Source organism: Colossoma macropomum, unplaced genomic scaffold, assembly GCF_904425465.1.
Source record: "Colossoma macropomum unplaced genomic scaffold, Colossoma_macropomum, whole genome shotgun sequence".
Lineage (NCBI taxonomy): Eukaryota > Metazoa > Chordata > Actinopteri > Characiformes > Serrasalmidae > Colossoma > Colossoma macropomum.
Window position 1 is genome coordinate 14,359,776 of NW_023494797.1, and position 20,622 is coordinate 14,380,397.

A 20,622-nucleotide genomic window follows, 5' to 3' on the forward strand; every position below is an offset into this window, starting at 1 on the left:
CCACATTATTGGGCTCTGGGCTTTGATCCTCCTCTTCTGGGACGGGCAGTGCTGCAGCTGCAACCACTGCACTGACCCCACAGTGCCCAAAATACACTCACATGCGTATGGTACATGCATGAACACACACATGGTCGCCAACATATCAAAGACTTGCATCACCAAAATGGAGCAAAAGCCCAAGTTTTATGTATGTTGATGTGTAATTGTATGAAAAAATTGAACAGCCTCTGCAAAGTTATGGCACATTTAATATTGTTCATGTTTTTCCAATATGTTAAACTCAGCAAATAAATAGAAATTTGCAGAAAAAAGTGATATTAAAGTTTGTTCTCTGTCTTGTCACTTACAAAATCAACAAAACATGACATTTTTCTGTAAATTTCTATTTATTTGCTGAATTTAACATTGGAAAAACATGTAAAATATAAAATGTACCTTAACTTTTGCAGAGGCCTCCTTTTATAATTTACCCCCATTTATTTTGTTTTTATTTTGTTTTTTCATTTATTAAAGTTGGCTGGGTTTTTTTGCATTATCTCTAAAACTGTGACTATAGATTGCGCATGCTTGAAGAGACTTTCTGCTTCTGTTATTTTGCTGTTTTCCTTGTATTGAGCAGGATATTGTGTTTGTGATATTAAGCCTGTAGTGGAGAAGTTCTTAGTTGTTGAACCCTCTCTTGACACTCGACATAAACAGAGATTACAGATCTCTTCTGTAACGTCCTTTGTAGAAACAGTGAAATAGGTGTCACATCTCTGTTGATCTGCTGATGCTTAAACTGTTTGAACATCCCATTTCTGACCAGCACAGTGAGCAAAGGAAGCAAACACTGTTTAAATCACTGTTTCTCATTTTCGTTACAGTTACAATCATTTGTATATATTTGGACACGTTGCAGTAGACCTACTAATCTTTGGGGGGGGTTTTGCGGGGGCGGGTGGAATATTCCGGACTGAAAATGGCAAAAAATGCTTTTTCGGTGCATCACTAATACATGCACATATACTTGCAGTAGCATGCAAAAGTTGGGCGCCGCTGTTCAGATCACATTTTGGTAATTTCCTAAGACTTTTGCATACGACTGTACAAACTTAGTTAATTGCATAAACAGTCAACACGTAAACACAGACAGTTTCTATTGTGTATTGTGAGAGTGCTGATCAGCGCTAGTATTTCACAATTAAGCTCCAGGATGCATACGCCCACACATCCGCTTACAGACAGGCCTCAAAGATAATCCTCTTCTTTTTATACACCACTTCCAAATTAGCCATCTGTTACATGATACAATTTGTGTATTTACCTTGTGCGATATTGTTGGTCATTTTGTTTTGTTGTCTTTTTTTTCATGGAAAGGCTAAATCAGAATTAAGTCTTCCATATATATGTATATTCTTAATGATGTAAACTAAGAAGCCATTCTTAGTTTTGTTTGGGTTTTTTTCTGACCAATCTGTCCTTCTTGGTCACGTGTGAAAAAGATTCAAGTAGAAATTGTAATTTATTACACATTGTCCTGACAGTAGCTCCTCTTTTCTCTCTCTGTAGGTGTACGCACCATCCCCAAACTCAGATGACTTCAACAGAGATTCTCCTTCCTATCCTTCGTCCAAACCCCCCAGCAGTATGTTTGCAAGCACTTTCTTCGGTGAGTGGGCACCATTCCTTTTTTTTCCCTATTTAAATGTTTATTGGAAAAATATATGGTTTCCACTGACATCATCTGCTCAGGGAAAACTTTTTTTGTGCATTTAAGTCTTTAAGAATGTGGGAGCATGGCTTTACTCAGCATCAGCAAGATCTGACTATCGGTCAGTTTTCATTCATGCAGTTAGAAATGTTACAGATGTGTCTGAAACAGGTCCTTGTCTGAATTTCTTTGTCTTTAAAACCTATTACTCAGCTAATTCAACCCAAGATTCTCTCAGACAGTGACCTAAACCATATTGGCATCTATACATAATAAAAAATGACTAAAACATGTAATAGTTTTTGTCACAGAAGAATAAAAAAGCACGTCTGTGCATGTGTGTATAGACAATGTTCAAAAGTTTAAAACATGGAATAAAAAAGGTGGGTAAATATATTGGGTAAAATGGACTGAATATGTCGCTCCCATTCAGCCTAATGTAATTTTCTGTAGATTACTGAGGATTTACACAGACACTTCTCTCACATATCTTATATAGTTTTAGGAAACAACCAGGCCCAGCTGGCTGGGTCCAAACTTTTATTAAACACTATTATATCTTAAGAATAACTTGTCCAGTTTGAACTTTAGTTTGCAGTTACCGAATAATACACTTCACAGTTTAGTAAGGCTGGGATTTTAAGGGGTTAATGACGGTCCAGAAGAATGCAACTCTGATTTGTTTATGTTGTTGTGTTGTTTCCTTAATCAGACGGGACCCACAATTCCTCTGACCCGTGGAACTCGTCCAATGGGATCAGCCAGCCCGGTTATGGGGGAATGCTGGGAGGATCTTCATCTCACATGCCACAGTCTGGAAACTACAGCAGTCTGCACTCGCATGACCGCCTGGTGAGAAAACACACACCCTACCTGCACTTATAAGACCAGTGAATATGTACATCACACAACTATGAGATGAGAAAAATGGGTGTGGTTGGTAGTATCAGATCCACACTCCAGCCCCACATACCATCCACACTCCAGCCCCACATACCATCCACCTTTACAGAATATTATTTCCTTAATTCATACCTTTATGACTGAAAGGAAGGGAGATGCTTGTGAAGTGCATTTTGACAGCCTACAACTTGGTCAAAAGCTGAGAATCGTAGGAGAGTGCTGAAGTTCACACCTCTCCAGGTTCTCACCTCCGTCGCTCAATGCAGGTTTGTTTAAAGAGCAACAGCAATGACTTTTTGCCACATCTCCATTTTTCCTTTTCCTTCTAGCAGATTAATCATTGCTGGTAGTCGTGACGTAACCATGAGTGGATCAGCCACGGAAAGGTGCTGTCAGCACAGTCGCTACAGTAACTAGTCAAGCATGATGATGGCTAAGTTACCAACAGCATGGTAGAAATAATAATGACTGTTTGTAGGACCATGAACACTCAAAGAGCCATTTGAATGATTAAGTGGTTACTTGCATGGCTAAGTGGTTCCTATCTTTTGTGGAAAACCTGTTGTATATGGCTCTTTTAAAATGGTTCTGTATAAAGGGTCCATAATGGGCTCAAAAGTCAAAACCTTTTTTGGTACTATATAAAATCTAGGAGTGCTACCTAGCTAAGCTAGTAATCTACAATCAACAGAACACATCACAAAGTGCCAGATCGTGTTTTTCCGTTAGTCTTGCTCTAAATCGTTTGTGTGTGTGTTTTGTGTGTATTACAGAACTACCCCCCACACTCAGTGTCCCCCACAGACATCAACCCCAGCCTGCCGCCCATGTCCAGCTTCCACCGCAGCGCCGCCAGCAGCTCGCCCTTCGTCACTGCCTCGCACACCCCGCCCGTCAACACCACAGAGGGAGTCATGGGTAAGACACACACAAAAAAGCAGTAACAAAACCAAAAGAGGTGGAGCACACGCTGCTGAAACCCACGAAGGGCTTGGACTTGGGACTTGGTTTATTTTTGTTTGGCAGTTATTTTGGGCATTTGTCATTTAGCCAAACTTTCTTTATAACCAGAAGATGTGCATGTGCTGAGATACAGTGGACAGATCTTTCTTCTTCATCGTAGAAATCAAGACCAAGAAATAATACACAGAGAAAGATGAATGAAGAGAAACACACACATATATATATAAAACAAAACCTCGTATCTCCATTTTTGCCGTTTTCCAGTTTTTGACATAATTTGTAAATGCCTGTTGCTCCTCACATTGCGTTGAAATTTCATGATGAATGGACCAAAAGAAACGACCCAATATTACTTGGAAAAGGTCTGGTTCCATTGACTTAAATGAAAAGTAAAGTATGTTTTTCCTTCTCCTGTAAAGTTACCATTTTGGAGATACGAGGTTTTGTTCCAACAACAGCGATATATAAAGAAAGGTAGACACAGAGAGAGAATGGTGAGCAGATGGAGGGATACAGAAAGAAGGAAGTAGGTAGACAAATAGAGATGGACAGATAGAGATAGAGATGAATAGGGGGATGGTGGATCAAGAGATAGACCAGGAGAGAGAGAAATAAACAGACAGGCACTCAGACAGATGAATTAATAATTGATTGATTTTAAGTTACAGTGGTGAGATCATTCTTCTTAGGAATAACATTTATGATGTAAAATTATACTACAGAAATAAAGAGATTGAAACCTAGATGGAAAGAAATATATATAGACAGGAATAGAAATTTTGGCAGGTTACAGTTGCTTGTTAAAGGACTGTACAAAAATACATGTATTTTAATTCACAGAATTTACCAGACTTATAATAGCCTTGACATTGTGTGTTTGCAAACATGCTTGTATTAAACGATATGGAGTGTCTTGTCTCATTACGGCCAGTGAAGATGTTCTGATTTGAGTTTTGTGTTGTTGGTGTCTCTGTAGCTGCTGCCAACAGAGGGAACGCCACTGGAAGTTCTCAGACTGGAGATGCGCTGGGGAAAGCCCTCGCTTCGGTAAGCCCACTGTTCAAACTGTCGATTTCCAATGCCTCACATTCGTAAGATACAGATCCGTGTGTGTTTGTATGTCTGTTTTGGACTCTAGATGAGATTAACATGTCGTGATGTGTGATTTGAAGGGTAAACCTGCTCTGTGTTGGCTGCAGCTGCTGTGCTGGCTCTAATAATCGGCAAGTTACCAGTGTGCGTGGAGCACTTTGGATTACTGAGCTTGGTGAATATAATGGCATAGTTAAGTCTTTAGAAGAGAAGACTTGTGCTCTTAGGATGAGTATTAGCGACAGCGCTGAAGGCTGGCGAGATTGAATAAGGTCAGGGGATGTGTTTGTGGATGTGTTTTTAGACCTAAGTCTGGATAATTGTGCTCTTAATCTCGCAATATACAAGGAAAGGAGCTGTACATGAAAACCGCCCCAAAGCCTATGGATTATATGTCGCTCTGGATAATGAACTCGGCGCATTTGTGCCAGTTTCTAATGTGGCTGCCTCGAACTCCAGCTCACAATGACCTCTTGGATGGGTTTTGCTTACAGTAGCGCTGTAATTTTTTATCTTAGGGAGCTGCGTTATGCAAGTCAGAGTACAATATTTTACAGTAAGGCCTTTTTCATAGCACATCTGGGCCCATTCTGCACTCGTCTGTTCCATTCTGCTCTCTGCATAGAGCTGGGTGGTACTGATAAAATTCAGTATGATTCAGTGTGAGTTTTTTTTCCCTGAGGTCAACTTGCCGGTTTACATTTATCCTCCAAAAACAGTCATAAATCATTTTTACGGACCTTCTTTTTCACAACCTCTTAGAATCAAACAGGCTGTTTTTGTTACTGTACCTTTAAGAGGGATGTATGTAAATGACCTCTGTTCTGATTGGCTGTCCTGTATTGTGCCTCATTCAAAAAGCAGTCCAGCCTGAAAACATCCCTTAAAACTTCACTGTGACTGGGTGGGGCTAAACTGCTATAGGCTGCATTGGAGGATTTATGTAAATATGTTGTTTTTTTGACATCACATTTAACAGTTAATCTAAAACAAGCTTAATGTACATACATGGATTGTATGGAATGGAGAGTGAACATACCTTTAGACACATTAACATTGTTTACATACATCAGAAGGACGGTTCAGTTGTACATGCAGTGTTTTTTCCCAAATTATTTTTGGCCCATTCATCATGAAATTTACATATAATGTAAAGGGCAACAGGCATTTTCAAACTATGTCAAAAACTGAAACACGACAAAAGTGGAGATGCAAGGTTTTGTTCCGACAGCAGTGATATATTAATAGTTGTACGTCGCTGTTGTCAGAAGAAAACCTCACCTTTAAAAATACCTGATGCCCTTTACATTGTGTGTAAATTTCCTGATGAATGGACTAAAAGAAATGACCCAAAATTACTTGAGAAACAAGTCTGGTTCCATTGATTTACTTTAAAAGAAGTTTTTTCCTTCTCCCTGTAAAGTTATCATTTTGGAGATACAAGGTTTTCTTCCGACAACAGAGATATGCATGGGTGTGTAAACAAGTGGCAGTGCAATATGTAATATTTATGGATGTATAAACGAAGTGGCAGTGCATTATGCAATATGTACAGATGTATAAACAAAGTGGCAGTGCATAGTAATGCGTAGAGAGATATGATGACCAGTTGGTGCTCAGTGAGCCTGTCCTGTCAGTAGCTCGGTGTGCGATAGACAGGACAGGCTCACTGAGCACCAACTGGACATTATAGTTTTATAACATTATAGTACATTAACATTTTAACCTTATAGTTTTATAACATTATATTTTAAACTGTTCTTTAAATAAATAACTTGTGACACTATGTTGTTGTCTAACATTGTTGGTATAGCTTATATATCACTTGTACTGTTACTGCCCTTCAGTTCATCTCCCACACACATCAATAAGGACCTGTTCTTTTAGCCATCATCTTTTACCCCCCTGATATTGAACAGCGTCTGCACTCTTCACTCCTGAGAAATTAAAAGCCTAATTGTGCCTCTTTGATAGAAGAGGGCGGAGATAGAAAAAATGTAATAAGATCGCGTCGGGTGAAGAAGGCCCACAAGTGCGCACCACGGAGCGTACGCTGCACACACACACAGCTAGAAAATTGTGGGGCTGAACGATAATCACAAATTAAGTCTTTTTGTATGCGTAGACTCAATTCCATTAGCATGACAAAGCAGCAGTGAAACGGACACGGTGGGGTTTGGGTGAGGCGCGGGCCGAGAGGGGCTTTGGGAGGGGCTGGCTGAGGGGGCCTCATCCCGCCGCGCCACACATTGTGCCCCTTTTGTTGGCGCTCCTTTTTGACGGGACGTGCTTATTGGCCCCCCGCTGGCGGAGAGCAGCGTGACTGATGAGGGGGCGGGGCTGGGTTTGTTGTTGGTAAAATGAGCGCTGTTAGAGCGTGAACGCGGCAGAAGTTGGCCTGGGATGATCTCAACGGGGCGGGCCGCTGACCCTTCAGGTCAGGAGTCACACACACATGCTCAGGTCCATCAGGGCCTTTGTTTGTTTTACAGCTTAAGTTCAGTGCACAACTAGTGTGGTGTCATTTGCTACTGAAGTGACTTTAAAGAATAAGAGCACCCAGTGACCAGTTCAACTTCAAATGAGTATTTCTGAAAAAAAAAAAATTCAGTGTATATAGCGATACATGGACAAAACCTCGCATCTCCAAAATGATAACTTTACGGAAGGATAAAACACACTTTGCTTTTAATGTAAGTCAGTGGAACCAGACTTTTTTCCAAGTAATTTTAGGCCATTTCTTTTGGTCCACTCATCACGAAATTTACACACAATGTAAAGGACAACAGGCATGTTTTTTTTTTTTCCAGAAATTGCCATTTTCTGCCAACAAGAAAAACTTAAGAACAACTCAGTAGCAAGTGGCTCAGCAATAGTTGTGCTGTGATGCAATTAAAAAAAAATTACACATATTTATTTATATATATATATATATAAATAAATATAACTGCATCACAGCACAATTATTGTTGAGCCATTTGCTACTGAGTTGTTCTTAAGTCTTTCTTTTTGGCAGAAAATGGCAATTTCTGGAAAAAAAATACATTAAAAAAACTTTTAAAGGTTGATTTTAATACAGAAATCAAGCATTTCTGAAAAGATTTCATATTCCTAGAAAAAAATCATATTTCTGAAAAAATACTGTTGCATGCTGTCCTATTTTACGGCTTGAGTTTAGTTTGCTTAGTGTTCGGTCACTTGCTTCTGAGCTGACCATTTCCTAGATAAATGATAAATGTTTGTTTGTTTACCAAAACATGAATCTTGCCAGGAAAAAACAATAGATATTTCTGTAAAAAATTGGCATTTCTGAAATGAACTTTCACATATTGTTAAAAACTGTTTGTTTAGTTAAAAAAAGGAATATTTCCTGAAAAGTACTTTCACATAATCTTGGCTTCTGTTTGTTATTACGTCAGTTCAACTAGTGTTGGGTCACTTTCTGCTGAGCTGACCTTAAAGAATAAGTGCACCCACTGACCATGTTCTGTTCCAAATGGACATTTCCTAAAGATGACTGTTTCTTTCTCTGTCTGTGTCTTTTCATTGTAAGTTCTATCAGAGTTGCATTTTCCTCAATTAGCTTGAACATCTCCCCTGAATATGAATTCAAACGCGTAAATTTCAGCTTAGAATGACCGTCTGTGTGGAAGAATAGTTACTCTGTGTCTTAGCAGGAAAGTAGGGGGTAAATCACTTTCTCTCTTTCGCTCTCTCTCATCCTGCTGTCTGCTCTCTCTCTCTCTCTCTCTCTCTCTCTCTCTTTCACATCGGTACTCTCTCTCCCCTTCTCCCTCCCTTCCTCACTTTGCTCTCACAGAGAGATGCACTTGCTAAGCCTCGGGCGGGATTTGCAGAGTTGATTGAAACACAAAAGTGAGGCATTCAGGATTTAATAAGAAGATTAATAATGATAGTAACAGCGTTTTGATGTGTTTTTGAAAGTCAAATGAGCTCGGTGATCCCGCCGCAAGAGATGTCCTGAAACTTTAGAGCCGTTTAGAGCCAAATCCTGCCAGATCTGCATCGTGTCCATTCTAATTAGTAGGAATCAAACCCTAATACTCCACCAAGCCCCCACAGCATTTTCCATTGCAGGAATCAAAGCTCGCTGTAGGGGGGCCCGGGAGGGGGAGAGAAAGAAAAAGAACATAATGTGTGCTTATGCAGCATTTGTCTAAACAAAACGAATCATGCTCTGGAAGTTCCTAAGATGTAATCTCTGTGTTTAAAGCGATAGTTTGGCAAAGAGTCAAATTTAATTATGCCCTACTCCAAATACAGCTGATCAGGCAAGACGTTTGGTGTACGAAGTTCGCTTCTATAGCTTCCTGGTGCTAATGTAGCTAAGAAGTAGTGGTAACCACCATTTATCATCATGCTAACTTGGTAATCTCAAATAGACTTGCTAGTGTGATTTCTGACAGTAGCTGCTAGTAGCTCTAGTCATAAAAGGCCGATCCAAAGTGAAGGACCCTTCGTATACAGCTTAGAAATGCAGCCTACGTTCTGAGTGATTTCGAGGACACAACTGATGCATCCTTCCAGGCCTGCGGTTACCCACAGTTCTCTGCGCACGAACGACGCAAAGGAAAAAAAAAAACAGCGTAATGAAAATGGCAGAAAACGAAGCCGCTGGAGCAGAGCTTGTTTTAAAATGTAAGCTGTTCACGTCCTTGAATTAGTTTTTTGTTACCTTATTAAGTGTAAAATGATTAAACTATTCGCCTATATATTGTAGTTTAATCAGAGGTATATATATATATATTATATATATATTATATATATATATATATATAGTTGATTGTACCACATAAGCTTGTTGGCGTATTAGCTACCACAGCAGCAAACACAGTGCAACGGGCTCCATTTTCTCTCACTGGTTCCCTCACACGTTTCGCGCTGCAGTTTTAAGAGGCGGGACCTTTGTGGTGATGTCACCACGCAGCCTCGTTAGGACTGTTCCTTTTGTGTGACCAATAGGCTACTAAGGAAGAGTCTTCATAGGACAGTCCTACCTCGGCTGCAGCCTAGGCTTTGGAGCACAGCTACTATCACACACTGTTATCATTAAAGACAGACAGAATTCAGGCTTTAAGGTTGCTGCATCCACTGTTTGTGAATACTGTTTGCACAGCTGAAGCATAGAGAGAGCTTTTCAAACTCCTGTTAGCGCTCCGGGACAGTTCAGTATGCTTGGAGGAGAACACTAACTGCCAGTTCTGTCAGCTAACAGACACCCACCTTGGCCTGCATTGTGCTGGATGAGGTTAAGAGAGGATCCTTCTGCTCACCCAGAGAGAGAAAGAGAGAGAGAGGACGGTTATGCTGTCTTGGACTCACAGCCACAGATGACAGTGGTATCGAACTCGCAATAGGGCTGATTTTCAGAATATTGAAAAACATCAAAGTGCAAAACTAAAGGACTAAACATGGCTGATCAACCAAGAGAAGTTTTCTGAACTTGCTTTAAGGCGAGTGTCCCCCCCGAGCAGCGTGCAGTACAGTGAAGGTGGGATCGCTGTGCTGTGCTGGGATACAGAGACAGGTCAAATATAGAGTTAGGAAAGCTCTCCCTGTCTGTCTCTCTCTCTCTCTCTCTCTCTCTCTCTCCTCTCTCTCTCCCTCTCTGTGTCTCTCACCTGCCGCTGGTTTAATGTGCTGTGGTGGTCCGGTCCCTGATGCGGCGGTGCTGCTTATTGGGCAGGGGGGCGAGTGAGTGCGCTGCTTTATTACCTCTCATCCATAACAGCAGATGAGACAGGAGCAGAGCAGCAGCCTCACAGCCTCAGAGCCAAACTCATTCACTCTAATGAGCTCCGAAAGAGAGATTAATGAGGGTCTCTCTCTCTCTCTCTCTCTCTCTCTCACTCTCTCTCTCATTTTTGCTGTCTTGTTTCTGGTTCTCCCTCTCCTCTCGTTTGTGTTTTTTCTATTGCATCTTTCTCTTTCTTGTTGCTCTTTTGCATTTCTCTCTCTCTCTCTCTCTCTCTCTCTCTCTCTCTCTGTGTCTCTGTCCTCTGTCCTCTCTCTCTCTCTCTCTCTCTCTCACTGTCTTGCTTTCTGGTTTTCTCCCTCCTCTCTCTCTCTTTTTCTCTCGTTGCGCTCCTTTTTCTTTCTGTCTCCTTTTTTCTCTTTTGCATTTCTCTCTGTCTTTCCCCCTCTTTCTTCTCTTTATCTCTCTCTCTCTCGTTTATTCTCTATTGCATTCTTCTCTCTTTGTTTTTGTCTGTCTCTTTCCCCATCTCTCTCTCTTCTTCCGTTTTTCTCTGACACACTCTAGCTTGGTTTTATATTTTCTCTTTCTTTTTTGTTCTCTTTCTTGCTAGCTTGTTCTCTGGTTCTCTCTCTCTCCTCTGTATCTCGCTCTCTTGTTTTTTTCTCTATTTTATTCCTCTCTCTCTTCTCTCCCTTTCCTATGTGTTATCTTAGATTTTGTCTCATGCTGAAGTGAAATAAATGTGTTCTAATGAAGATGTGAATGTGCTGCAGCTCAGTAAGTGTTAGACACTACAGTTCAGAGAGCCTTTAAAAAAAGAAAAACAAATCAGTGTTTATCTGTGGTGGAGACCTGATCTTTTGTCTGTGTGTTGTGTTTTATGGGATGTGACTCATGGTTGTTGGTGTGCTGTGTGAGACTCCAGAAGGGCAGCAGACCTCTGAGCAGGGCATTCTGGGAAGTGGGGCTGGTGTGCAGGTGTCACGCAGAACGCTGTGTGCAGGAGGTGTCGGTTTTGGGTTTTTTTTCTTCTGCAGCTATTACAAAGGGCGGTGTAGGTTGTTAAAGACCCATATGTATGCTGTGGGCTCTTTTATAGCCTTTCAGCCAGTAAAATCAGCAGAATTGATGAGGCAATTTTGACTGAGGGACGCTAACAGAGACCATAAAGCCAGAGAGGTTGCACGTCAGGTTGCACTTAAAGCGGGTGTTCTGTTTTTACTGATGGATAGTCTCTCTTTCTCTCTCTCTCCCTCTCTCTCTCTCTCTCTCTCTCTCTCTCTTTCTCAAGCCAGGCATACACTGTGTGATTTTTGAAATCCTGTTCTTTGGTGACAGCTCACACCGTACATTTGAATCGCCCATCATGTTTGGCCAAAGCCTGTGATTTATATACACACACTGTATGAAATCACTCGGTCTGACTGACATGACACGGGTGCGCACGCTGCATGTGAAACGCAGCTCTGTCTACAAAGAAGCTGTTTCATTCAAAACAACACACTATGCCTCAGAGTCCCAAACAAAAACATCGGCTGAATCTCAAATGGCTCCCTACTCTCTATAAAGTGCACCACATATTAAAAAAGTTGCTCCTGCACCAAAAAAGTGCATCACATGTCTAATAAATAGCCTTCTGAGATTCAGCCGTGTGTGCACAGTTCCATACTGGACAAACAGCACACTATTTTGGTGTAGAAGCCAGAACTTAGTGCACTGCATAGGAAGCAGGAGCCGTTTGAGATTCAGCGACTGACAAACTGCTACAACAGCTTTGCTAACTTGCGCCACACTCTGCACTGAAGATGAAGAGCAGGCAGTCTACACACAGCTCTACGAAGACAGAATCACTGTATTTATTTATACCTCGCAATTCAACCGCAACTTGCCACAGGATCGGTGGCTGTGATTGTGTGTTTTTTTGGGTGCGACTTTGAGAAATCAGTTCGTGAGGCTGCTCAGACTGTGAGACAAGCGACCAAAATTTCTGACATGTAACAAATCCATCCGATTAGTTAATCAGGCATCGTTTCTCTTCTCACACTGCACGACGGCCACTGATACTGAAATTCAGCCCGATCATGAAATTTAGTCGGTTCTGACCAAATCTGGCTTAAAAACGGGCTAAAATCGCACAGTGCATGCTGGGTTAAGTGACCCATATATGGTCCGCCTACATATCCTTTGACTGTTGTCAGGTGGGACAAGCTTCACACAACACTGTCAAACATCCCATTCAACCTAAGTTGGTGTTTAGATTTGCTACGTAACATTGAGTTTGCTGTTTAAAATGCTACACTGCCGAGCTGTGTTGATGTAGCTACTCGAAGCTATTTAGGTTGAAAACGACGTTTTGATTAAATCATAGTTGTCTGCTACAATTTATCGTTAGGTTGAATGGGATTTTTGCCAACATTAAATTGTAAAGTTTGGCCAGCCTAGCGGCAGTTGGACATTTGTGGGGTGAGCATGGTTAGATCAGTCAGTTAGTTTAATTAAAGAGACATAATCTTGAAACAAACATCTGGGTACAACTATGAAAAATGTGGGGCTGAATATGGATGGGAACGTAGACTTATTAGAGTGGAAACAAACTAAATGTGAACTTTCTGCATGCTTCCTGAAGGCAGAACTCAAAGCAGGGGGCGCTGGTTCGCTTGTTCACATAGTCTGATAGACAGCAAGTCTGTCATTAGTGCATGGATTTAATGTAAGCTCAGCTGAAAATCTCCAGTTAAACATGTAGATGTGTCGTGTGCGAGAAGAGCACATTACATGCAGTAAAAATGAACATTACCTCTTGCAAAAGAAAAACGTTCGTTTAGCTAGCGATAGTGTTTTACTAGCTAACGTGTTCTGCTTGTGTTGATGATGTGTACTCTGATTGTTAAGACGTACTCCAGACGTCTGAACGAGTGTACTGACTGTACTGAGGAGACGTTCCCTTGTTAGTGGATTTTGCTGTAATCCAGAAAGAAGTTTAAAAAGTTTTACCCAAACTTTTATTCTCATTACAAGGTCACGTCTGACACACGAGACTAAATTTAAGATAGCGCTCTCTCTTTTTCTGTCTGTGTAGGTTCTTATTTACATTCTAGATAGCTGTGGACATTGCTGTATCGGCTACAATGTTGCTAAAAGCAAAACATGTTCAGCAGAAATAATAGTGATTATAGTGTTAATAACAAGTATAATAATAACAATCTCTTTCTCTCTCTCTCTCTCTTTCTCAGATTTACTCTCCGGACCACACCAGCAGTAGTTTCCCTTCTAACCCCTCCACGCCTGTGGGCTCCCCCTCTCCTCTGACAGCCCAGGCGGGCGCTGCCTCCGCAGGTACAGTGGTGACAGCCAGCGGCCCCTCAGGAAGGGCAGGTAGAGTCCAGTCTGCCTCTTTGAACTATACACTAACACCTGAACAGCATCATCATCTTCATTCTGCACTCAGCAGCACTCTGTACAACCTCCTCCTCTCATTTACAATCAGCGCTCAGCCCACTGTCTGTTCATCTGCACATTCATTACAGTTATGCACATACATTGGTTTGTCTCTGACTTCAGTTTGATTAGGATTCTTCAGGTGATTCGATTTGATGATTTGCAAATATTTTGATACAATTCATTATCAATTCAGTTCAGAATCATGTTTAGAAATTCACTGAATACACTTTCAGAATAGCCTGAATACTTTTACATTCAGTAATAAATGCACTCATTTCCTTCTAATACTTTACTGTTCAAAAAAGTGTCGCCAAAAATGAGCACGTACATACTTTATTGGATATTATTTTGTATTTGTTTCAGTTGATCATAATAGTCCAACATCTGTGCTGTTGAATTTCCACCGTCAGATTGGTGCACCACGATGCACTGATGTGTTTTTTACACCCCTACCATTTATCTTAGTTGTCTTCTTACATATACCTGTCTGGATCTGTACACGATCACCTCTTTATTCCGTGCTCAGCTCCAAAGAGATGATTTATAATAACATGAAAGGGGCGCTGAAATGGAGATGAACAGCAGTACACTGTGATTTATTGCATATCTGGGCTGTATTGATCTGAGACATCAGAACTGTTCTTTAGGATCACATCTCTCTCTGATCATGTATACTTCTGTAAGGGCTTGTATGATGGACTCTTTCGCCTTCGTTCCCTCTAAGTTGATGGCTGCTCTATTAGTCTCAGGTTAAAGAAAAAGAGAGAGGCGGGGTTTTACTTCCTAGAAGTTTAAAAAAGACTCCATAGATCATAATATAGGAGCAGGGAGGTTTGGTGCACGGGCACTGAGGGAGATAATAGTAGTCACCCACTTGCCAGATGACATTTTCAGATCATTGTAGGTAAAAATGCATCTGTGAAAGGTACTTAAAGGGGGATTTCACAGATTTTTCAGAATTTCTGCGTAATGCAGTGGTTCGGATTTTTTGGTGATAGGAACCAGGGGTTGTGATGTCTACGACACAAATATAATATATATAATATTATTTATATATGTATAAATAAATCACCAGTGAACTTACAAGTGAGTTTTGTGTGTAGTTTTAATAGTGATAAAATATTTGTAAACCTGAAAAAATCCCCTTTAACTGTGTACACCGGCAAGGTGAAGTTATAGGTGAGTGGCCACTAAGTGGCTAGGAAGAGAACAGGCAGGTAAACTGAGCCCAACTCAGAGACCCAGAGTGATTCTGTGAGGGCAGCACTGTGTTGTTTTAGGGAGCAGGCAGTTGTGGTACATGTGTATGTGTGGCGGCGACAGCTGTCTCCGTGTCTGTCCCTATCCTCAGCCTCAGCTGCTGTCCTGCTCTTCACACAGCTGTTCCCCCCCGCAGCCCGGCCCGCAGACCCCTCATTTATTAGCCTGACTGACTGACTGCGAGAGAGAGCGGGGGGAGACAGGGGTGGGTGTATGTGTGTGTGGAGGGACAGAGGAGGGATGACTCAGCTGATGATGCTCATATGGAGGGAACGCTGCTCTCGCCTCCGCCAGCCTTGAGCCCCCTCGGAGAGGGAAACTGTCTCACACACATACAAACACACACACACACTATTTGACCTCTTTATCTCACAAGGCACTTTCCTTCAGATGTCACCTTTAGGTTGTCTCGGCTAATCGATTAATCTCCACAGATCTTTTTCCTAGCTTAGCCCTTCGAACCATCCATATTTCAGTCTGCAGTCCAGCTAATCGTGCGCTGTATGTTTTTGTTTACCGCATACTGTTGCTGTAACTCTGTAGCTGTATTCCTCTCTTCAAATACAGCTTTTAAATGTAAGTTCCTTTGCGGCTCTCTAGACAAAACCGCAGTTATTTCCAGCTACTACTGTGCCGTGAATTTGTTTATCACTGCAGTGCTAAAGTTCCCTCAAAACAAGACTTGGCAGCGAGAGGCCCACCGAGGAGTCTTTCACAGTTGCTCTTACTGGACGATGGTGATGAAAAATAGAAGCTTGTTCTTGTTCACCCTGCCTTCTCGTGAGTTTCTGCTTCTATGGTGGTGTAGAGGTCAGCATGGCGGCCACAGAGCACAGTGTAGTGAGACCATATTCGATAATTTAAGCATTTTTACATTGTACAGTCACAAAACCATGAGCGTGTCCCAGCCAAGCATCTCATTACACAGTAATGTTAAATGCAGAAACTGTGTAATTCGGTTTGAAAGTACCTTTTATTTGTGTTAGCTCTGCTAAGATAATGCTAATGTCCCCTAGCCTGATAATGGATATTGGCCTGTTACATTAGCATCAAGCTAATGATGTTGAATATTTACATCTCATAGTGTCGCTCTAAATTAAATGCATACACTTGAAGCTCAAAACAGACATTTAAATAACATATTCTTTACTTTGTATGTTACAGTGTGGATGTTGACTCTTTCGGTAAAGAATCAAACTCAAAGCTTTCTCTCATAGTAATGGAGACTGTTAGCGATGTGACCAACTGATATAGAATAAGGTCTAAAATTGTTAACGTCAATGAAAAAGAGTTCGCTGAATCGGTCACCAGCACAATTTAATGCTTGCAGTATGTGACGTTGTTTTGTACAGTCCTGTCCATCCGAGTCTGTATGTGGAACACCAGGCTAGTTGAGTGGGCGTATTGGTTCGGGTGGGGAGCGGGCGCTTGCATCATCTGATGCAGAATCAAGCAGCAAATCCTAACAGCCTGTAGAATCACATGACTTTTGTTAGATAGAGCAGAAGCTTCGTTTTTTTCAGGTGGTTAATACAGTGACGAGTAACGCATCGTTGCTGTCGGAACAAAACCTTGCATCTCCATTTTCGTTTTTCAGTTTTTGACATAAATTTGCAAATACGTGTTGCCCTTTATGTTGTGTGTAAATTTTATGGTGAATGGTCCAAAAGAAATGACACAGAATTACTTTGAAAAAAGTCTGGTTCCATTGACTTACATTAAAAGTAAAGTAGGTTTTTTCCTTCTCCTGTAAAGTTACCATTTTGGAGATATGAAGTTTCGTTCCGACAGCAGTGACATGTGAACTGGCAAGGAAAATGCAGTTTTGTGTACTCTCCTTTAAAGTCTTCCAAGTTTATCTTTTGCAGTAAAGTATTTTGTGGTCTTGGAAAGGCTCTGCATGGGTTGTTATGGGTTGTTACTCAGTCATCAAAATTGTTGTTAGATCACTTGATCACTAATATAATTGATAATAAAAACCCGAGCTGTGTCATGTGTTTAGTTGTATTTCTCAAGCCTCTGCCCAAAATCACTACCATATCACACTATTAAGTGGCTTTGCACATTCAGCATGTAGTCAAAGTTTCCTTTCCTTTGTTGTCCTCTCCCTTCCCCTTAGTTTGAAGGGTTTTTTTTTGGTTGTTTTTTGATCAGTGGAGTGCCTATTCTTAGACAGCGGTGCATAATGTGCCATGATGTTATGATTAAGCACAAATGCATCCATCTGTTCCTCAGGATTAATTCTTTAACTGCAGTGTTAGCCATCTCCGTAGCGCGGGCCTGCGCCTCTGCTGCTGGCCAATTAGAGTTTGCTCCACGTGGGGAGCGGTACACATACTCGCGCCCATTTGTCATAGTGGCCGCCGGTAAGAGAGCGGCTTATTAAAACGCAGCACTCTCCTACACACAGACGTACCCACACGGCCCCCTCATTTCCTGCCCCAAAGTCATTTTTAATAGCCGTGTTAATGAAAGTCTGCTTCTCAGGGGTTTTGTGTTTTAAGAAAGAAAATTCCCGCGGAAAAGGTCTGCTTATGGTTTTGGGAGAGTGGATGGCTGGAAAGTTTTTAACTAAACAGTCAGAGTGAGGTAGTGAAGGAGAAGACTTCCTGATGGCGCTGCTGATGAAAGAAGCTTCTCTCCTCTCTTTACGAGAAGCTTTCTAACTATTCAGAAAGAAAACATGCTCTGCTCTGCTCTGTTATACAGTCGTATGCAAAGGTTTGGCCACCCTTGGTCAAATTACATGTTTTGTTGATTTTCTAAATAAAATTAAGTTAACATATTGTCTACAGAGACCACACTTCACACATTTTAATGCACAATTAGTGTTTAGTCGCTGAATTTAAACATATTGAGAAAAAAATAAAACATGAAATGCGCCCTGTGCAGAAGTTATGGCACACTTTATATTTTATGGGTTTTTTTCCCCCCAACATGTTAAACTCAGCACATAAATAGAAACTGTGCTCTTGATGTTGAAGAAAATGCCTTATTTACATTTGTGCTAAAACTACATGTCATTTAAATGGGGGTGTTAAAACTTTTGCATACCACTGAAGCGAGTGATGGACAATATGATTATAGTCAAGGAGGTTTATGAGAGGCTCCCAAGTGGTGCTCCTGTCTAAAGGTTTGGACATATTGTTGAGAGATTGCGAGTTTAAATCCTGACTATGCCAGCAGTCCAGTAGAGCATGATTGGTGCTGTTTAAATGGTACACAGTATGTGAATCGTTAAATAAAAAAATAATTTCACTTATTTTTTGATATTTATTTGTTTTGATATTTATTTTTTGATGGTTATTTGTATTAACATTGTGTGTTTATGCATGGGCTGCTAGGGTTAATAGTGCATTAATGTGAGTATATTATTAACACCACTAATATAATGTAACACCGTTAACTCATTTTACTAGTTTGACCCTTCACACCATCTGTAGTAATGCAGGCTGAAGCCCAGCTGCAGCACGCTGTAAGTTGCTGTAATAGAATCCGTGATTGTAGCTCTCTTATTCAAATACACTTTTTAAATTGATTTTCAAAGTGCCTTCAGCACCTTCATACCATTCAGCACCTTCAGCAGACTACGCTGGAGAGTGATTTTGAGATGGATAAATCAATGAGCAGCAAACTAATAAAAGCATCAGCCAACTGGCGCTCCAGTTCCTCTAGAGAGCCTCTGCTGAAACCAGAAAAAATCTTTCTTTAGGGTCAAATTTTAGCAAATAAATATGATTAATTGTGATTAATTAACACAAAATAATGTGAATGATCACCCCCAGCCCTAGTGTATACACTACATATGTCTATGTATGTCCATACAACTGTGCTATTCAGTGTATAGTTGGTTCATTGTGTTTTTCCAACATACTAAACTTACTAAAAAAATAAATATCATGATGCTAATACATATTGTATATATTGTTTATTCTAAAAACATCTTCAAGTATTGTGATGTTATGTTTTTTTCTATATTGCCCAACACTGTCTATAGTGTAATCAGAGCATGACTCTGCAGTGCTGTAGGCCGGGGCTGGCCCCCTCTATCTGAACTAGTCTGGTTAGGCCGATGAAAGCTCAAGCAAGTAAACTGGCCCCACTGCTCTAATGTAAACAACCTGGGAATTTAGTTTAGGTCAGGATCCATTAGGAATACTTGACCTGTTTCTTTTAGAAACACATATACACACACAGCGGCCCTTGTGTGCGATGCACGACTTCCTGTAGCCGTTTGTTTGCCAATTGGAGAGCAAAAGACATAGTTGGAGAGGGAGAGGGAAGAAAGCTAAAGACACAGTGAGAGGTACGACTGATTTGTGATTAGCAGATGTGAATTCCTTTAGAGTGGTGCTGATTTATGACCAGTCAGAATCAGTACACTTAGACCAAGAGCAGACCCCCGTAATTTACATCCTCATTAGAGTGCTTTCCAATGGCACTGAACACACATATACACGGATGGATAAACACACTCTCATAGCTTACAGGCATGGATAAAAGTAGGGCTGCACGATATGGACATAAACTGCGATGTGAGATGAACATCACAATGATGTTATGTCTCTGACTGGCTGTGCAGCAAGTACAGACTGTTTATGTGTTTATTTTTGCTGTGTGAGCAGAAATCTGAACAAATAGCAAAAAAAAATCATGAATTAGAGAAGCATCTTTTACAGTTATACAAAGTAAAAATAATGAAATGCCAAGACGTACCTGCATCACAACTGCAAGCACATTTTATACGAGGTTTTTTAGAAAAACAGTCATCAATCCCAAAACAGCCTTTTCTGTTTTTTCTGCCTCCAAAAAAAAAGCTCCTTTTTTTAACGGTTAAAAAGCTCCTTAATAGTGATGCAGGTGTTTTGTGACACCAGCCACTACGGCTTCACACGGTTAACACACAGCTCTAGGTGTAAGAATGGTCACTGTGTTTTAAGTGTTTTTACAGGCATTTAGTTCAGGATAGAGTAGTTTTGAGCTGTGCACAGGAGTGTTTTTTTTAGTTAAAGCAATGTCCACACTCTTTTGATCCGTTTAATACGGAAGCTCATCACGATAAAAATACAATTTACCTTTTTTGGTTCCCTAAAGAACCTTTCAGTGGAGGGTTCTTTAAAGAATCGTATTTGTAAATGAAGCATATGAGCGTGAATGCTGTTTTTATAGTTGACAGAACTTCCACATGATGTAAAGGATTGATCCCAATTACACGTTTTAACATAACAATAATATCAGAATATCATATTAGTATCTGCAGATAATTGCTAAAATCTTTTTGGCTGATATTTCAAATCAGTATTTGATTATGTACTTATGTATTTTGATTATGTACGTACTCTGTAAGAGTGTAGGTGATGCTAGACTACAGTGCTGAAATGAATATGTAGTTTTACTGCATTTGCAAACCTATAAAATTGAATTTTATAGTTCTTTGTTTTGCTAATCCAGGTGCATTTAGTACCAAATTCTATAGTATATTTAATGCTTGTGTATTGGCAGACGCATGCCTGAAAAATATTGGAAATTGGCATCGGCCCAAAATCCC

At 40.7% G+C, this 20,622-nt stretch overlaps 1 protein-coding gene across 4 annotated transcripts in view; it reads left to right on the forward strand.

Moving 5' to 3' along the window:
• The window catches only part of tcf12 (transcription factor 12), a 190,871-nt gene that overhangs the window by 154,100 nt on the left and 16,149 nt on the right, over nucleotides 1-20,622 (forward strand). For all 4 annotated transcript variants that reach the window (XM_036584376.1, XM_036584373.1, XM_036584374.1 and 1 more), the window contains 5 exons: nucleotides 1,555-1,654; nucleotides 2,409-2,548; nucleotides 3,373-3,517; nucleotides 4,539-4,609; nucleotides 13,607-13,748. In XM_036584376.1, the coding sequence (XP_036440269.1) occupies nucleotides 1,555-1,654; nucleotides 2,409-2,548; nucleotides 3,373-3,517; nucleotides 4,539-4,609; nucleotides 13,607-13,748 (598 nt within the window). The remainder of the gene's footprint in view (nucleotides 1-1,554; nucleotides 1,655-2,408; nucleotides 2,549-3,372; nucleotides 3,518-4,538; nucleotides 4,610-13,606; nucleotides 13,749-20,622) is intronic.